The 17775-nt window shown below is 50.5% G+C and overlaps 2 protein-coding genes across 5 annotated transcripts; one reads left to right on the forward strand and one right to left on the reverse strand.

Moving 5' to 3' along the window:
* The first annotated feature begins 126 nt into the window (after positions 1-126).
* Positions 127-10302, forward strand: ddx31 (DEAD (Asp-Glu-Ala-Asp) box polypeptide 31). 4 transcript variants are annotated; one of them, XM_085295737.1, is made up of 20 exons: positions 127-1459; positions 1563-1691; positions 2264-2394; positions 2515-2590; positions 2677-2720; positions 2829-2899; positions 3293-3402; positions 3487-3528; positions 4309-4373; positions 4546-4665; positions 4755-4861; positions 4944-5170; positions 5266-5418; positions 5496-5555; positions 6520-6570; positions 7088-7227; positions 7306-7390; positions 8761-8872; positions 8954-9200; positions 9830-10302. In XM_085295737.1, exons 2-20 carry the CDS (start codon positions 1587-1589, stop codon positions 9930-9932), a joined length of 2049 nt encoding a protein of 682 aa, XP_085151863.1. In that variant the 5' UTR covers positions 127-1459; positions 1563-1586; the 3' UTR covers positions 9933-10302. The 4 variants fall into 4 exon arrangements, with proteins under 4 accessions (XP_085151863.1, XP_085151864.1, XP_085151865.1 ...); XM_085295738.1 differs by having other exon boundaries at positions 127-1443; positions 1557-1691; XM_085295739.1 differs by having other exon boundaries at positions 127-1249.
* Positions 10303-10676: 374 nt separating this feature from the next.
* On the reverse strand, positions 10677-15892 carry barhl1a (BarH-like homeobox 1a). Its single transcript, XM_085295746.1, has 3 exons — positions 15295-15892; positions 13488-13689; positions 10677-11078 (listed from the first exon to the last, which is right to left on the reverse strand). Exons 1-3 carry the CDS (start codon positions 15656-15658, stop codon positions 10877-10879), a joined length of 768 nt encoding a protein of 255 aa, XP_085151872.1. The 5' UTR covers positions 15659-15892; the 3' UTR covers positions 10677-10876.
* Between the last annotated feature and the right edge of the window lie 1883 nt (positions 15893-17775).

The raw sequence follows: 17775 nt of genomic DNA on the forward strand, positions 1-17775 counted from the left end.
TATGCTTCTCTTCAGGCAGAGCTCCCACCTGACCTGCTCTCACTGACTCCGCCCACTCGCCCATGTGTTTTGTTTTCCAGTAAAAGTCTGAAGCACATTTTACTAAAATCACAGAAACAAATAAAGACGGAAGTTTCGGGGAAACCTGAGCACGACTGTGACACACACACACTGAGCACCTGTGGGTGTCCGAGTCAGCTGATCTCACAGATCAACAACAGTTTCACTCAGCTGCACTGAGCATGCTCAGTACTACGAGCATCAGTACATTGTAGTACAAGTAATAGTTTGACTACTATGCAGTAGCATCAGTAGTGTATCAGTACTCTGATGGCGGTGTGTGTCGGCGGCCTCGGCGTGACTGACAGCCATTGACGTCTCTGTCAGCTCGCTGCCGTCTCCTCCCGTGTGAGAGCAGTAATCACAGTTTAGGACGCCTTCATGTTAAAATATCTCCGTTTACCTCTGAAGTCGAGATTGAAACCTCACTCAGACGCTCGCCGCCGTTTCAAAGCGGTGATTTGGGTAAATGACTATAATTAATCCTCCGCCGCGGCGGTTTGAGGCCCCGCGGGGCCGGGCGTGCCGTTTGATTGACAGCTCTATTTTTAAGACTTCCTGCTGACAACAGGACGTGGAGCAGGAGGGAACGGGGACGTTTGATGGATGATGGACAGTTTGTCCTCATTTCCTCTTCCTCCTGCCATGAAGTCCACCTGACGGCACTGATTGGAGGAAAGTTTCTCCTTGAGAATCTGGACCAGGTTCTGGAGCTGAGCGGGGAAGTTATTGAAACCATTCTGACGGCAGAGCCACGAGGATGCTGCGAGCGATGGAGATGGTCCGCTGTGGCGGACCCTGAAGGAAAGAATAGAATCTCTGAGTAGTGTTGCTGGAGGAGGCCGGAGCTGCACTCCCTGCAGGCTCACCTGCAGTGTGACTTGGAGGCTCAAACCACACCTGCTGCACCGCCCGCCCGACCCTCCAGTGTTCTCGCTGACAGCAGGATGTTCCTCCCTCTGATTGACTCCCTGAAATAGTTTAAGGATATAAATGTTTATAATAACATCCAAAGTATGTCAGTGTTTTTTACACGCAGGCAGTCTCCCTTATTACTAGAGTGTGTATCCGGAATGAGATGACGCTACTGCGCATGTCCACGCAATCAGCTGCTGAGCGGAGAAGGCGGGGTTTGTGAGGTAGCAGGAAGCATTAATCACGCGTGTCTGTACGTGTGGAGAGTTTCACAGTGAGTATTTATTTGTCTCGTTTTCCTCTTTTTAATTTTTTTCTTTTAATCTGAAAGGTCTTCGCAGACCGGAAGTTTCTGTTAGCATCAGGTCAACGGTAGCAGCCGCGCGCTCTCGTGTCGAACTTTAAACACGCCGCTCTGTGGTGGGTTAAGCTCCTCGTGGGCCTAATTCACAGCTGTTTTACACGTGACTGAACGTGACTGAAGGTAAACTGCTGCGCAGCTGAACCAATAAGAGAAGCTCTTCTTCAAACTGTTTGTGAATGGAGTTTGGTGTGAGAGTGACTCACAGCTCTGTGTTTACCTGTAGTTTGTGGACACACGCACACCTCTGATGATGTCATCTTCCGATGAACAGTTGTGTCGGAACAGCTCCAGCGACATGACGTCATCACCGCCATCCCGCAAACGGAAACGTCAGAAGGCTCAGCAGCCATGGGTGAGCTCTCTCTCTGTCTCTCTCTCAGTGCGTTCATTTGATGTTTCTGTGACTTTGAGGTGCCGCAGAAAGCAGAGAAGAGGAGGAGCTCCTTCATACTGCAGGTGGCAGCAAAGGAGGAGGAGCCTGCAGGTGCAGATCCAGGTTTCCTCTGTTAGCCGGCTCAGTAAATCCAAACCGCTGTCTCTGTTAAGCCCTTCAGCTTTCAGCCTGTTCACTCTTCTTCTGTATGAAAAGCATCAGCAGAGCTCCGCCCACTGTTATCAGAGGAACAGCTGATTCAGTGGTTAGTGACTGATTCATGTGGGCAACATTGTCTCACTGAGAGGCAGCAACACAATCAGAACGTGGATTTTAAACACAAACTCTGAACCAGGTGATGTGCTCAGAAGCCGTTACCATGGTGATCTAACAGGGGAAGCTGCCTTCATGTCATCATAGCTTGCTAACCTGCTAACCTCACTTCTTAGTTACAGCTTTCGCCCATGGCAACTGCAGAGAGCCACAGAATAAAGGCTGCAGTTCCCTTCATGACCACAGGGGTCACCATATGAACTGTCTTTATTTTTTAGGCTCCACCCAGTGACGGGACAGACGGGACCCCGAAGAAGAAGAAGAAGGATGGCGCGAAGGAAACGGGACGTGGCGGCATCAAGACCTCCTCACTCTTCAAACATAACCCTGACATCCCAGACATCCACAGGTGCAGCTCCGCCTCCGATTGGCTCATTGAACCAGCTTCTCGGCTGGTTCTGATTGGCTCAGACTGCAGAACGTTCCGGAGTGATCAGTAATCAATAATTTGGAGTCTTCTTTCCTTCAGACCAGCCATCGCTCAGCTGAAGGAGAAGATTTTTACCTCCGACTCGTTTTCAGACCTCGACCTGCACCCTCACTTGGTAACACACACACACTTTCGTCTGTCTCACGTTCAGCATCGCTGCTTCATTGTCAGCTGCTCTGATTGGCTGTTTCTGTCTTCTAGGTGGCCACTCTGAACAAAGTCATGAATATTTCTACACTCACCAGGTTGGTTTTTACACACACACACCTGACTGTGACCTGATCAACGTATAAACTCTACAAAGGGACATTGCAATGTTGTTGTTTTGTTTGTTTTTTAAAATACTTACGCAGTGTACAGAAGCAGACGATCCCAGCTCTCCTGGCGGGACGCGATGCTGTGGTCCGCTCTCAGACAGGATCAGGTGAGTCACCTGTCGTACCTGATACAGCAGGTCTCTGTGGGTCGATCAGTCACACTGAGGTGTTCTCAGGTGAGAGGGTCTCCTTCTGGGTGGACATAAAACACGTCACCTGACTCAGGAGGTGTCCAGGTGACCTCCTGAGTCAGGTGAGTCAGGGCTTGTTAATGTGTGTGTCTGCGGGCCTTTTGTGGGTGTTTATCGTACGTGCATATCGATGCAGCCCAGTTTAGTTCCTGCAGCGTCGTGTTGTTTTTGAAGGTCACATGTTCAAACATGAACGTACAGGATCAGAACTACTCTCTGTAACGAGGAAGAAGGTTTGTATTAGATTGCACTGTGAGGAAAGTCATTTAGCAACATGTCCTAATGAAAGCCACCCAAACGTGTCTGCAGGTAAAACTCTGTCCTACGCCGTCCCGCTGGTCCAGAGTCTTCAGTCGATTCAGCCGAAGGTCAGCAGGTCAGATGGTCCTCTGGCTCTCATCATCGTCCCCACCAGAGAGGTTCGGTCAGATTAGCACGTTTCACTGTAGTGTCATCCGTGACTTCCTGTTCACACGCTGAAGGTTGGCTCTTCTGTTTGTCAGCTCGCCCAGCAGACCTTCCAGACCTTCCAGAAGCTTCTGAAGGTAACACAGTATTCACAGCTGTTGTTTCATATTGTACTCTATGGTTAAAGTCCCTAAAGCAGATGGAGGCGCTCATTCTAAACGAGTTGTTACCTCTGTCACATGGACACGCTCCGGTCCCACCACAGACACGACAAACCCACCAAACACAGTCAAATGTTAGAATGCGGCACAACGTCAGAGACCAAAGTAATGAAGGAAGTGTGCAGCGTAGCTTACCACCCTGCAACGGCCGACATGTGGACGAGCCAAGCAAAGTGTGCTTAGCGCTGCAGTCGATGTTCGCACAGCGGTGGGTTTCCTGACGTCCACACGGGAGCAGGAATGACAGCCGGACGCCTCGGGAAGTGCTCGCGTCACTGCGTGGGGTCAGCCAGTGAGTGTCACTGTGGGCCACGTTCATTTTGTAAGAATGAAATAGTGCTTAGGATGTGGTGATTATGGAAATCCTTCACTGCATTTACAGAAAATGCATCAGCGTAGTCGTGCAGAGAATATGGCAGCACAGATCCACAAGCAGGGCTGGGTCCCAGTATAGACCCCCGAGGGGCGGCTGTCCCACCAACCCAGCACAAAGTCCAAATATTCACCACAATCAGTGGCTCTGAAAATTCACTAATCACTTCACGGCCCCAGCTCTGCGTTTTTCAGAGGTGTGTGCTTGCTGTGGTTTGTAGCACCAACAACTTCCTGCTTCGCATGTGGATATAAAAATCAGCAGCTGACAGAGAAACGAGAGCTTTGCATGAGTCGCTCTCAGATGTGTCTCTCTCTTTGCAGCCGTTTACCTGGATCGTCCCAGGTGTCCTGATGGGAGGAGAGAAGAGGAAAGCGGAGAAGGCCAGGTGTGATCACAAAGCACGTTCGTTCGTCAGCTCTGGAAAAAGAGCAAAGCTGTGTGGCGCTCAGCAGAGCTCAGATCCAGGCTTTTAGAGATGTGAAGCCGCTGGAGTCTGTTCTCAGCTGCTCTGTGGCGTCTGAAGCGATGCTGTCGTAACAATATTATTCTGTCTTCAGGATCCGTAAAGGAATCAACATCCTGGTTTCGACTCCTGGACGTCTGGTGGACCATATCAAAAACACCCTGAGCATCGCCTTCAGCGCCGTCCGCTGGCTGGTCCTGGACGAGGCCGATCGGTAACTCTTAGGCGTAGTTGACTCCGATTCCCTTTGATCGACGCCCTCCTGCAGCGTGGACTTAATTTTATGTCCATGTGTGCGTTCAGGACGTTGGACCTCGGCTTTGAGAAGGACCTGACGGTCATATTAAACAGCCTGAACTCTGCGGGACCAGCCCGACAGAACGTGCTGCTCTCTGCGACGCTCACAAATGGCAAGTCCACCGCTGTGCTGCCCCTCCTGTAGTTCCTCCGTCGGCCCGTAGAGGGCAGTATAACCGCCTCTGTGTGTTTCAGGTGTGACGCGGTTAGCAGACGTGTGTTTAAACGACCCGGTCAGCATCCACGTGTCTGGCGCTCCCTGCTCTGACCTAACCACCACCTCCGCTGTAACATGTGACCCCGAAGGAGCCAGCCAATCAGAGAGCTTTGCTGTGCCTGAGGCTCTGAAGCAGTTTGTGGTGGTGGTTCCCAGTAAGGTCAGACTGGTCTGCCTGGCTGCTTTCATACTGGACAAATGCAAGGTGAACAGTCCGGAAGTGGTCATAACGATAAGTACAAGGCAGGAAGGAAAAAAGGAAAGCTAAAATCTGATTGGTCCTCGATGTTTTCCTTTCAGTTTTCTCAGAACGACAAACTCATCGTCTTCATCTCGAGCTGCGAGGCCGTCGAGTTCCTTCACTCTCTCTTCACCGCTGTGCTCTCCAGGCCCTCAGCCAATCACAAACCTCCGCTGAGGTTCCTGCGTCTCCATGGCAACATGAAGCAGGAGGTAATGCTGCCGTTTTGCCGCCGTTTCTGCTGCTGTCCGCCTCTCAGTGTTAAATGCGTGTTTGTTTTCCCCACCAGGACCGCACGGAGGCCTTCCAGCAGTTTTCGGCGTCACAGTCGGGAGTGCTGCTCTGTACGGTCGGTATCCTTTAACCTGCAGTGTGCGCTGTGACCACCAGGGGGCAGACTGTATTTTAAACGCAACACATGACTGTACATATATGTAATACATATGTAAGTCGTGTCCAAATTCCAGGGCTGCATCCTCCTGAGGACCCGGCCTTCGCGGTCTACGTGGGCCGGGTCCTCAGAAGGTCGGGCAGGCCGGAAGTAAACGGCTGTGAAATGGGACGGTCCAGCCTTCAGATCTGCGTCACCGCTGTCTCGTGGAGTTTTTAATAAACTCGGCCGTCTGCTCCTTGCTGTCTAAAATATAACAGGACACTGGAGGAAACTCTCGACCATCTCACACTTCTGCTTAATCAGCCGTGTGAAAACCAAGGAGGAACCCACCCGATAAATAAAGTTTTATCTAATCTAATAACTTTAATCTCAGCCAAACCGATTTACTCAGGAACAAACAAAACACTGAAAAAAGCCCAACAATAACATTTTTAGGTTGTATAAGTGACTCCTATATCACGTTTAACCCGAGTAGCGAAGGTGATCTGAACATGATGTGCCGGGAGTTGTGCCGTTCTCGGCCGCATCAGTAACCCTCGAGCTCCCGGCTCGCTGTCGAGCTGGTGGGTAGCAGACGCCTCCGAAAACGTCGAAGCACTTTTGCAAATATGCGATATCTTGATAAACCGAGCAGATATTTGATGTTTACACAACTACTTTCTCGCCTGAAAATATGTTAAACGTTTATTTTGTGACCCAGAAAGATTAGTATGAGTAATTTTAAAACTTAGTAGCGGCCGCCATTGTTGGACACACCCGACCCATCCTTCAAATTCGGGGAAAAGGAGGACGCATTTGTCGGCTGCATTCAGAGGAGTCTACGAATTTGGACGGCCTTCGGCGCGTCGCTGTGACGGGAGGAAGCAGCCCATGAATTTGGACACGACCGTAAACTTCCTTTGTGTGCTCTTTGTTTCAGGACGTGGCAGCCAGGGGCTTGGACCTGCCCCAGGTCACCTGGATTATTCAGGTGACTTTATGTTATCGAATGAATCAGAAGGATGCAGCGAGTGATTTATTTTGTCTGAAAAGGATGGCATGAGTGAGAGTCACGACTGGAAGAGTTATGGTTGGGTAGCAGGGCTTGTGATTCCAGATGATGAGCCTTTATTAATAATTTGTGATGATGGGTTTGTGGATGTAGCCAATCTGGTGGCAGCTCTGCAGTGAGGTCATGTGTGGGGCGGATACCTGTCGTTTGAATCGTTTGTCAGCAGAAGACGGGGTCTGTAAACAAGTACGCTAACCCAGGTTTCCTGGTCTGTACGAGTCTGATGATGAGTCATTGGCTTATATAAGCACTGCAGTTCCTGTAATGTCCACTAGGGGCTTTATGCAGAAATAATTTTGAAGTAATTGCTCAGAGGTGTCGCAAAGGGGAGGAGGAAGCGTGCAGAATAAACGGGCTCAGATCGTAAGCACCTACATAATGTATCTAGCCAATCAGCGAGCAGGACATGACTGATAACCTTTTTGGTTTTTCCCAGTACACTCCTCCCACCGCAGCGGCCGAGTACGTTCACCGCGTCGGACGTACAGCTCGGATTGGAGCGCGAGGAAGCAGCCTCCTCTTCCTCACCCCCGCTGAGACCGCCTTCATCACTGAGCTGGCCAATCACAACATCAGGTTTGCTGACGTGCAGTGTCATGCTGGGTGGCACTTGTGCTGGTTTTAACCATGTGGGTGGGGCTTACTGTGTTTCAGCCTATCAGAGATGAAGCTGCAGGACATCCTGTCCAGTCTGATGTTCGATGATGTCTACAAGGGGCGGGGCAAGTACCATAGCAAGGTAGGTCACTTCCGAAAACTTCTGTCAGGTGGCTGCGGGTGAGGCTGGTGATCAGATGTGATTGGCTGAGACACTAAATGTTTTTTTTTTTTTTTTTTTATTTCTGCCATTTTTTTATCTTGAGCAATTCAAGCTCCGCCTCCTAGTAAACTCTGGTAACTTGTAATAGCTGAATAGCACCAGCAGGCGGCGCCTCCTTTGACGTTTTTGAATGTAGGCTCCCATCATGGACTCCATCAGCTCTGATGCTGTTAGCGCGCTGCAGGGCATGCTGAGTGACGCAGCGGCTACGATCTCCACCTGAGACCTGCTTCAGAAGCTGGTCGCCCATAACAACCAGTCCGAGCCGATACCAGCCCATTCCAGCCGGTATCGGCTTAGCGACTGGTGCCGCAGCTTTGTGAGGCGAGCGTGAGCAGGAGGTCACCGCTTGTGCTTAAAGAACAAGGTGTGTTTAGCGGCGAGCAGATCGTGCCCTGATGACGAGGAGGCGCCAGCCTGCTCGTTAGTCTCCAGACACAGGAAGCGTGTCGTTTCTGCCTGGAGCCCGCCTGCGGGGGCGGCCGGGCCATCCCCCTGTGTGTGTCGCTGTGTTTTTAATGAGGCTCTTGTAGTATTTTTAAAAAGCTTTAAGACTCTGAGAGAGTGAGACCCCGGCCCAGACCGCCTGCTGTGCGCCGCTTTAAAGTCGCTCCTGTCAGCCAGTCAAAAGCGCCGTGGTGACGGCGTGTGTGAAGCAGGTTCAGCCTCTGATGTTTCCGCTTCCATGATGCGTGACCTGCCACGACCTGATGCTTGTGTCGTCACGCTGTAGCTGTCAGAACAGATTTCAGCTCCTCTCTCTCCACGTCGACCTTTATTTAAACATCTGTTGAGCAGACATCAGGTGGTACGTGGGCGCGTCTCGCACGCTGCCGTGGGGACGATGTTCGTGCTGATGCGGGAGCAGAGCTGCTGAATCAAACACAGTCTGAAAATTCTGGATTCTTCCCTGTCGGAGTAAACAGGAATAAATCAGTGTGGGGCGTGAGCGCTCGCACGTTCGACCCGCAGCAGCTAAAAATAATCATTTGTGTTTGCACAGCTCACACGTGCTCAGCAGCGCTGTGACGAGCAGGTTTGCACCTTACAGTAGCCCCTCCCACGACCCCAGTCTGAAGTCCTCACCTTTAACACGGGTCAGAGCAATGAGTGACATCACAGACCACGCAGCCCAGCGGGGGGCGCTGCACCACGCTGGTCACATGTGGTGCTTTAGTAAACCGTTCCAGCGCTGAGGCGAGGGAGCTCGAGGCGCAGACGGCAGATTTCCGGAGCACGGCTGAGTCTGACGTGTTTTTTTTTTTTTTTTTTTTTCTTCTTCCTGTCAGAGTTCGTCCAAAGCTCTGGAGCAGGAAGTCCGCGAGCGAGCGACCGTCCTTCAGACTGAGTTTGAGAACTTTGTCCACGCGGACGCTCGGTCGCTACAGGCTGCCAAGAAAGGTAACGACGCCGAGAACGTGACGAGAGTGAGGAGAACGTGCTGCTGTTTTATTGGCTGACCTGTCACTGTGATGTCAACAGCACTGCAGTCCTTCCTGCGAGCGTACACCACCTACCCTGCTCACCTCAAACACATCTTCCACATCCGCTCGCTCCACCTGGGCCACGCCGCCAAGAGCTTTGGCCTCAGAGACGCTCCGCAGGGTCTGACTGCCGCCGCCGGTCCCGGGGCCTCCGGGAGCCACAGGAAGAACCAGAACCAGGCCCGGAAGCAGACCGGGAGTCCGGCCAAGAACCAGAACCAGAAGAAGCTGACTGGAAAGAAGAGGTGAGTGAGGACTGTGCAGCCGAGGGTTCTAACCTTAATTTAAACACACACAGAGTCGGGATGGACCCGCTGCACACCTGGACCAGCAGGTGTGACTGTTTGAAGTGATGCAGTCACCAGCTGAGCGCACGCTCACCTCCACCACTCCATCGCTGAAGCAAACGTTTGCTCAACGCCTTCTAGACGAGAACACAGACACACAGCGTGTCAGGATGTCAAAGGGCGTATCAGCCCAGAAGCTGTGAGGCCGTTTGTCAGCACACGGCCCCGACGCGCTTCGTGTAAGCGAAGGAAGCACGAACGCCTTCAAACACAAAGATGGAGACAGTAAAAGCGCTCAGGCGAGGCCTCGACGCAGCACGGTGTGTGTGTGCGTGCGTGTGCGTGCGTGCGTGCGTGTGTGTGTGTGCTCGTGCTCATTGGTCCTGCTGTGATGACTGCCACAAACACACACGCTTGTACATAATCAAAGTGGGTCCCCTCAGTCACACATGGCGTTTACACGCCGTCCACTCAGGAGTGTGTGTGTGTGCGTGTGACATGTATAAAGAAGCTGATTATAAAACTAATACTGTTCTTGTTGTCATGACGACGAGCTGATGGCGCCCTTCTTCCTCTCTGTGTCTCAGGTTTGGTCAGAGGGAGGTCCGGCTGATCTGCTCAGAGTTCTCCAGCGGGCTGGAGAGTAGAGACGCCAAGAAGAAGAAGAAGAAGAAGGAGGAGGAGGAGTGATGAAGAAGAGTCTGATGTTGAGCAGTTGAGGCGATGGTCAATATATGAAAGATGTGATTGATGCTGACGTGTGAGCGAGCTCCTCCTCCTGCCTTGGCTGGTTGGCCGGTGCACTCGTCGGTCTGTGACGAGATTTTTGAGTTTCAGACGGTCGCAGAATAACGACCATCGGACCGCTCCACCCTCACCACTTCACGCACGTTTCTGTCGCTCCGAGCTGCGAGTTTGAAACCCGAGTGCTGCTCGTGGACACGCCCCCGACTCCCCGCCCTGTTCCTGACTGTGCACCTGTGTCATTTGTCCTTAGGGGCCACCGTACTGCATCCCCAACATGAACCCGTGCTAATAAAAGCAGATGTTTGTGTGCAGATGTTTGTGTGCAGATGTGTTCTTCCAGCTGTTTTCACTTTTGAAGCAAAGCAGACGAGATCCTCGTGACAACGCTTCAGTGTTCACGGGGGGGGGGGGGGGGGGCTCTATTGTATTGAGGTTTAAATTTTGCTCTTGACCAAATATGGTTACTTCCTGGAACAAAGCCAGTTCAGCCTTAGAGGTGGGGCGAGGAGCTCAGAGGAGAGCCGCTCATAGGTGCAGCTGGGAGGAGGAGGATGGGGAGGTGCGTCCCAGTCGGAACCAGCAGAGTGCCGCCTGCTCACCAGACAGAGTTGCTGTAAACCAAGCCTGGGAACCAATCAGAGCCATCGCTTTCACTTTGAATCAAAGGAAAACAACAATGAGAATCTTTATTTTCTTTATTGAAAATGTAAAAACCGAAGTCAGAGCTACAGAAACGCACAGAGAAGTTCGTGGCTCAACCACGGCTCTACACTCCTGCCTGGACTCGCTGTCCAGACGTGAACGTCACTGTTGTTTCCTTGCTTGAGCCCCGCCTCCTGAGCCCCGGCACCGCCACAGCAGTTTGTTCCTGAGGGAACCAGTCCTAGTCAGTGGGGAAGGGGCTGAGTGTGGGTGAGAATGTGGGGTAGCAGAGGCGGGGCTGGGTGGTGTTGGTGGGCGTGGCTTCGATACAGGTATAGGTTCATTGTGGGCGGGGCAGGAGGGTACAGGTAGTGCGTGGGCAGGAACATCCTGCCGGCCTCGGCCAGCAGCTCCAAGCCGGCGGCAGACTGACGCTTCCACTTGGTCCTGCCGGGAAAAACAAAGCGCACGTTACTCACCGCAAACACACCTTACCCCAGTCTGCTGTCACGTGACTGGACCTGAACCAATCAGCACGTGTCAGCACATGTGCAGTAAAATTCCCTCCATCCGGAGCACACGTGTAGGGTTGCCAACCGTCCCTTAAAATACGGAATCGTCCCGTATTTCGAAACAAAAGCACACGTCCCGTATTGAGCTAATAAGGGACGCACTTTGTCCCGTAATACAGTGAGAATCAAAAGTAGTCTATAAATGTTAATGGAATTAACACTTTGTTTGAAAACATAATTCCCAGCCCCTCTCCTGCTTTGTGACCAATGAGCTGACAGCACACTTATGACAATTCGAGTATGACAATTCAGATTACCGCTCATCTCATTGGTCGAGGAAAGGTCGCTTACGGAGAAAATACCGGAAGACAACAGGTGACCACAACAAGAAGCATGGCCAACAGGGGAACAAACGCAGACACTGCGGTGCAAGTCTCGGACGACAGTACACCTAAAGCTGGGCAGACACTGTGCGATTTTTTCAGTCACGTTATTCAGCTCCTGCTCAAACTGCACAATTGACTCGCAGGGGTTAGAAGTTCATAGGTCACGATGCAGGTCTCACACTATACCGCCCGATGCTCTGATGCGACCTGAGTGCTCACACTGTGCCTCCATAACATGAAGGTTATAACAGAAAATCTGTCGCTCGCTCTCTCCGTCTTTCACTCACACAGACACACCACCACCATCAACTTTGCTAAATTGCTAATGAAAAACATGATCAGCTGTGATTGAGCAGCAGTGTAAATCCAACTATTTTCACGGTTGTTGTGTCGTGATCATTTTGTGAGGCCACATCGAAAAGGCTCGGATGAGCTTTCCAAAGTTCTACAAGTTGTGCCTCCATCGCTTGTGTCCAGATCACACGCTGCACAGCCGTGCTGCTCCGTCTTTTTCACCGACGTTTACGTTTGCGCATGAGCAGTGTGAGCGGCTGTGGTGACACCCTCACGAGCGATTGATGATCGGGAGCTGGTCGTGAGGTGTTAATCACTTCTCGTTACCCCACGTATACTACACGACGCACGATGAAGGCCAAAATCGGTCCGATCACTCAAAAATCGGCTCAAAATGGGCCTAAAACCGCACAGTGTGAGCCCAGCATTAGAGCAGCAATGTTTGTTCCCCTCAGAGAAAGGGAAGAATGGGAAAAGGAAAACACCTGGCTGGAAAACGTTAATATGGGCATGTGCAGTGAATATCAGCGCTATGTGGCCAGAAGTGTGATAATATAATTTATTTTGTGTAATAAACAACTGCAAGGATAGATGAGTACAACAAATAGATGACTAATACATAAAAGTAATACATAGATGAATAATGATGATGAGTTAAGATACGTAATCATGGGAACAAGCGGGTTTACAAACAGGAGCAGCTGATTAGCATTAGAAAAGCTGAAATAATACCTCAACTGAAGCCAATTGTACTAAATGCACTAAATGTGCACTGTTACAAGAATGTTTTTCTTTCTATTGTTTTCTATTATTTTAAGTTAAGCAGGACAGAGTTCTTTTAAAGAAAGATTTACTTATATTCTCAAAAGTTAAGCATGACAGGCTTCTGTTTAAGAAGGAGACCTGTTTTACTGTGTTAATGTTGTCATTTTGAGCTAAAAATAAATGGCTAAATGATCATTTGTTTCACATGTGTTCATATCACAAAGAATAGAATATGCATCTACTTAAATCAACTTCAAGTCAAAGGGTTAAAAAAAATAATTTCACACACAAAAAAAGAGCTACCACACTGGGAAGGGTGAAGACAACTGGGTCGCCCGGCCCTGGCCACGAGGTGTCCCTTATTTATTTTTCAGGGAGTTGGCAACCCTACACACGTGAGTCTACATGATCTTAAAGACTGCAGCAGACATGAGGCGACCCGATTGGATCAGAACCTGCAGACAGGAAGCAGATGTTCCTCCAGCTGTGTAACAGGCTTTAACGCCCAGAACACATCAGCCTCTGCTGAAACTTCTGTCTTCCTTCAAGACAGCTGTCATCTGATTGGCTGCCCCTCACTAACAGAACAGTGGGCAGGGTATCTGCCCCCTCTATGACATCACAAAGATTGGAGCGTAGAAAAAAACTATGACAAACTGAGTGTTTGGAGCAGACTGAGGCTGCGGAGCTTTTCGCTCACAGGGTCACCGCGGCGTTCGTCCTTGAGATGATCACAGTCTGCGCTCACATCGCGGTCATGTGATCAGGTTCAAATTTCATGTCAGTAAACTTTAAAGAGTTTTTTAATAAAGAAGAAAACAAAATAATGACCAACCACGAGTCCAGGACCGGGACGACCAATAATCTGCTTGATGTTGTGGTACCAGGTGTGTGTTTACCTGCGGTTCTGGTACCAGGTCTTGACCTGCATGTCGCTGAGCTGCAGCGAAGCCGCCAGCTCCATGCGCTCCTGGACGCTCAGATATTTCTGTTTCTGGAAGCTTCTCTCGAGCCTCGCCAGCTGCTGGTCGCTGAACGCCGTCCGTGCCTTACGAGGTTTCTTGAGGCGTGACGTCACCGAGTCGGAGCCGGCGCTCTGCACTGAGGTAGGAATGACGTCACATTAGTCCTGTAAGCTGATTGGTCGGCGACAGAAAAACCAGGTACAGCTCATTCATGATAGTCATTTATTATGATTCAGCTTCTGTTTTAAAAGCCGAGGTTCAGCAGATGAAAGTGATCAATAAAAAAGCGAACATTGATTGACAGCATTTATCAGATTGTTGCGTTGTTCTTACCCGAGGGACGACCACAGTCTGTGTCTGTGGTGTGAAACTGATCCAAGTATCAGACGTGAGGCTGCAGAGTGAACCGACCCCGGCCTGCTGTTCGTTAAACGATTCCAATCATGGTTTTATCTCCGTCACAGCTGTCAGATTAAAAGTGTTTTGAATCACGTGATCACATGTGCTCGCGTTCGCGTGCCAAGTTTAATGAAACCGCCACGATATGATTTTGAGTTTTACACAAAAAGATGAACTGAAATGACGATAATGTGGTCAGAGAATCATTTGTACTGAGGTAAGCGTCACAGCTTTAATGATGAACCACGGTGATGACGGCCGTTAGTCATAGTCAGCAGGTTTGAGCTGCTTCAACGTTTAAAGCTAAATATGAACAAATACAATGTTTTAAGTTAAATGACTTTAGCGGTGCTTTCATGTGACCCACACCCACGGGAGCTCTGCTGTGATTAGCAGCTAACTGTGCAGCAAAGACAAAAATATGAACCATCCGCAGGTCTGATGGCTGCGCCAGCGGCAGCTCACTGCGACCGGAGCCGGTTAAAGGTTTCAAGGTTCAGAAGCCGTGACGGAGATTCCTGCGTGATCAGTGTTTTTACTCGGTGCTGATGAAGCTGTGTTTCTCTGTATGGGTCACAAAAACAAACAAACAAACAACAACAACTCTGGTGACATTTCCCGAGTTTCATTATTATAAAATCTGACCAATAAGCTTCAATAACCTGGATTTAACTTTTATTTTGGAAAACTGCTCAGGTCTGCTGTATCCTCTCTGATTAAACATCGTGCATGAGCTGTACCTGAGTACAAACACAGAGCAGGGATGTAAAGTAGTGCACAGCTGCTTTTTTAACTTCACGTGATTCCTGCAGGATCACCCGTGACTCCATCAGTCACGGTTTCAACTGAGTGAAAGAAAGAAGCGCAGGTCCTCTAAAATAAAAGACCCAGAGTCAGCGGGCAGGAGGCTGCTTTGTTTTCACTGATTAATGAGACTCACAGATCATCATCAACACCCCGATCACCGATTAGAAGTTATGATAAAGACTCTTTAAGATTATGAATTTCATTTCTGTCTCAAAATGAGAAAAACACGTAACGCAGAAACTTTATTTTCGCTTTAAAACAGTTCGACTAACAAGTAAATGAACGCTCAGATTGATTTCTCTCAATTAAAACACAAAAGGTTTGTAATAACGAGACTGTTTCTCTGTTTCACTGACTTTATTCATCTGGTTTTTATTTCTGTCCACGAGTGAAAAATATCTTTGGTTTCTTGGTCGTTGAAAGAAGAAAATAACCTTCTGATGTTTTTAATGAAAATAAAATCCGCGTGATTCTCATTTTTATTTTGATTGAAACTTTACTTTCTCCTTCTTTAAACTCTTTTCTCTGTTTTTACCTGTTTCGCTGTCTGAAGATGAGCTGCTGAGACTTTTATCCTGGAAATCTTCATCCTGTCCGGACCGGAATGGCTCGGCTTCCGGCCCGGGTTGTCCCGGTTCAGAGTAGACCTGTCCCGGGTGAGAGTCCGCTAAAATGTCCCGGATTAGGAAGGAGGAGCAGGCGGAGCGCAGCTGAAGCGGTGCGGGCAGCAGCGGAGGCTCCAGCCGGGGAGCAGGCTCCCTCCACGGGGATGAAGGCGCCGAGCAGCCGCTGCTGTTCCCCGGGCTGAGCTCCGGAGGGTCTGCCCGGGGCAGGAGCGCCCCGAGCGAGAGCAGAGAGTCGATCCGGAACCCGGAGCAGCCGGAGGCGGACACCTCCATCTCCGCCCGGACTCAGGTGAGTCTGACCAAGCAGGTGTGGAGCCACAGCAGCCGGAAACGCGTTAGTTTGACTCTGACGTCATTTTCATGTAAAAAAAAAAAAAAAAAACAGGTTTAAAATAAAGCTATCAGAGTAATCAGAGTATTGATCCGAGGGAAACTGATCAGCAGCTGATCTCAGCGCCAAGACAGTTACACTCTTCCTCCTCCCCCTTCTGTCCTCTTCTTCCTCCTCCTCCTCCACCTCCTCCTGTCCTCCTCCCCCTTCTGTCCTCCTCTTCCTCCTACTGTCCTCCTCCTCTTCCTCCTCCTGTCCTCCTCCCCCTTCTGTCCTCCTCTTCCTCCTCCTGTCCTCCTCTTCTTCCTACTCCTGTCCTCCTCCCCCTTCTGTCCTCTTCCTCCCCCACCTCCTCCTGTCCTCTTCCCCCTTCTGTCCTCCTCTTCCTCCTCCACCTCCTCCTGTCCTCCTCCCCCTTCTGCCCTCCTCTTCCTCCTCCTCTTCTTCCTACTCCTGTCCTCCTCCTCCCCCTTCTGCCCTCCTCTTCCTCCTCCACCTCCTCCTGTCCTCCTCCCCCTTCTGTCCTCCTCTTCCTCCTCCTCTTCTTCCTACTCCTGTCCTCCTCCCCCTTCTGCCCTCCTCTTCCTCCTCCACCTCCTTCTGTCCTCCTCTTCCTCCTCCTCTTCTTCCTACTCCTGTCCTCCTCCCCCTTCTGTCCTCCTCTTCCTCCTCCTCTTCTTCCTCCCCCTGTCCTCCTCCCCCTTCTGCCCTCCTCTTCCTCCTCCACCTCCTTCTGTCCTCCTCTTCCTCCTCCTCTTCTTCCTCCTCCTCCTCCCCCTTCTGTCCTCCTCTTCTTCCTACTCCTGTCCTCCTCCCCCTTCTGTCCTCCTCTTCCTCCTCCTCTTCTTCCTCCCCCTGTCCTCCTCCCCCTTCTGCCCTCCTCTTCCTCCTCCACCTCCTTCTGTCCTCCTCTTCCTCCTCCTCTTCTTCCTCCCCCTGTCCTCCTCCCCCTTCTGCCCTCCTCTTCCTCCTCCACCTCCTTCTGTCCTCCTCTTCCTCCTCCTCTTCTTCCTCCTCCTGTCCTCCTCCCCCTTCTGCCCTCCTCGTCGTCCACGAGGCGTCTTCAGCTCTCCACCCCAACACGAGGCAGTTGGCAGGGGAGCCCACCGACCCTCCAACAGCAGAACAACACTGACAGTCAGCGCTATGTATGTGGACACACAACTTTTTCTGCTGTGGGCTGTGTTCATCAGCACAGTGGATTTTAAATGACGCAGTTAGAGCGCAGACAGCTTTAATCCAGAGGGTTAAACAAAAAGACGATGTTTGGAACTAAAACATGTTTGACACGACCTCCTTACGTCAGGCGCTCTGAAGTAATCAGACAAATGAAATGGGGGAAAATAAAATATTTGTGATTCTTGGTTGAAAACTCATTGTTGGCACTGAAAGACACGCCCATCACGCCGCCTCCCCGTGTGTTACAGATGCTGTGTGTGCTTTGTTCCTTTTCTCTTCCATCATTCTCCTAGAGGCTGATGTTGCTCCAGAGCTGTGCTGACTGCAAAGTCCCGTCTAGCCTTTCTCTTCGTGGGGTTTACGAGTGGCTTGCACCCTGAACCCTCTGTGTGGATGTGGATTCCCTCAAACCAGAGCCGACAGTCGACACGTCCATGTGATTTATATAACTGTAGTTGGAACATGTTTCAGTAAACGGCTAAAAAGACAAAACTTGCCATTGTCCAAATATACATGGACCAAACTATACCTGTACACCTGCACCTAAAGGTCAAAGGTCACTCATTGCAGATACTGGTCTTCACATTTTGGACCAAGGAGAACTTGTTAAAAAGAGCACTAAAGGAGGACACTAAACTGAGATGGTGGCCTATGACACCACCTATCAGCCACCTATGGTGCAGTCCTGAGATCAGATCAGGGCTGGTGACCTCTGGTCCTTGTAGGACGGTGGGCGGGGCAGTGTCTCACAGAGGATAATGAGTCAGGACCCCCCCCCCCCCCCCACGAGGGGTTCAGTAGCTCTTGTTTTTAAAACGTCTTCACAGACGAACAGCTGGCTTCTTTTCCAGTACTCAACACTCAGATCGAGGGTTTTACC

This window comes from Mchenga conophoros, linkage group LG12, assembly GCF_057382185.1.
Source record: "Mchenga conophoros isolate Kocher_MC1m ecotype Shallow Benthic linkage group LG12, M_conophoros_male_GT1.1, whole genome shotgun sequence".
Lineage (NCBI taxonomy): Eukaryota > Metazoa > Chordata > Actinopteri > Cichliformes > Cichlidae > Mchenga > Mchenga conophoros.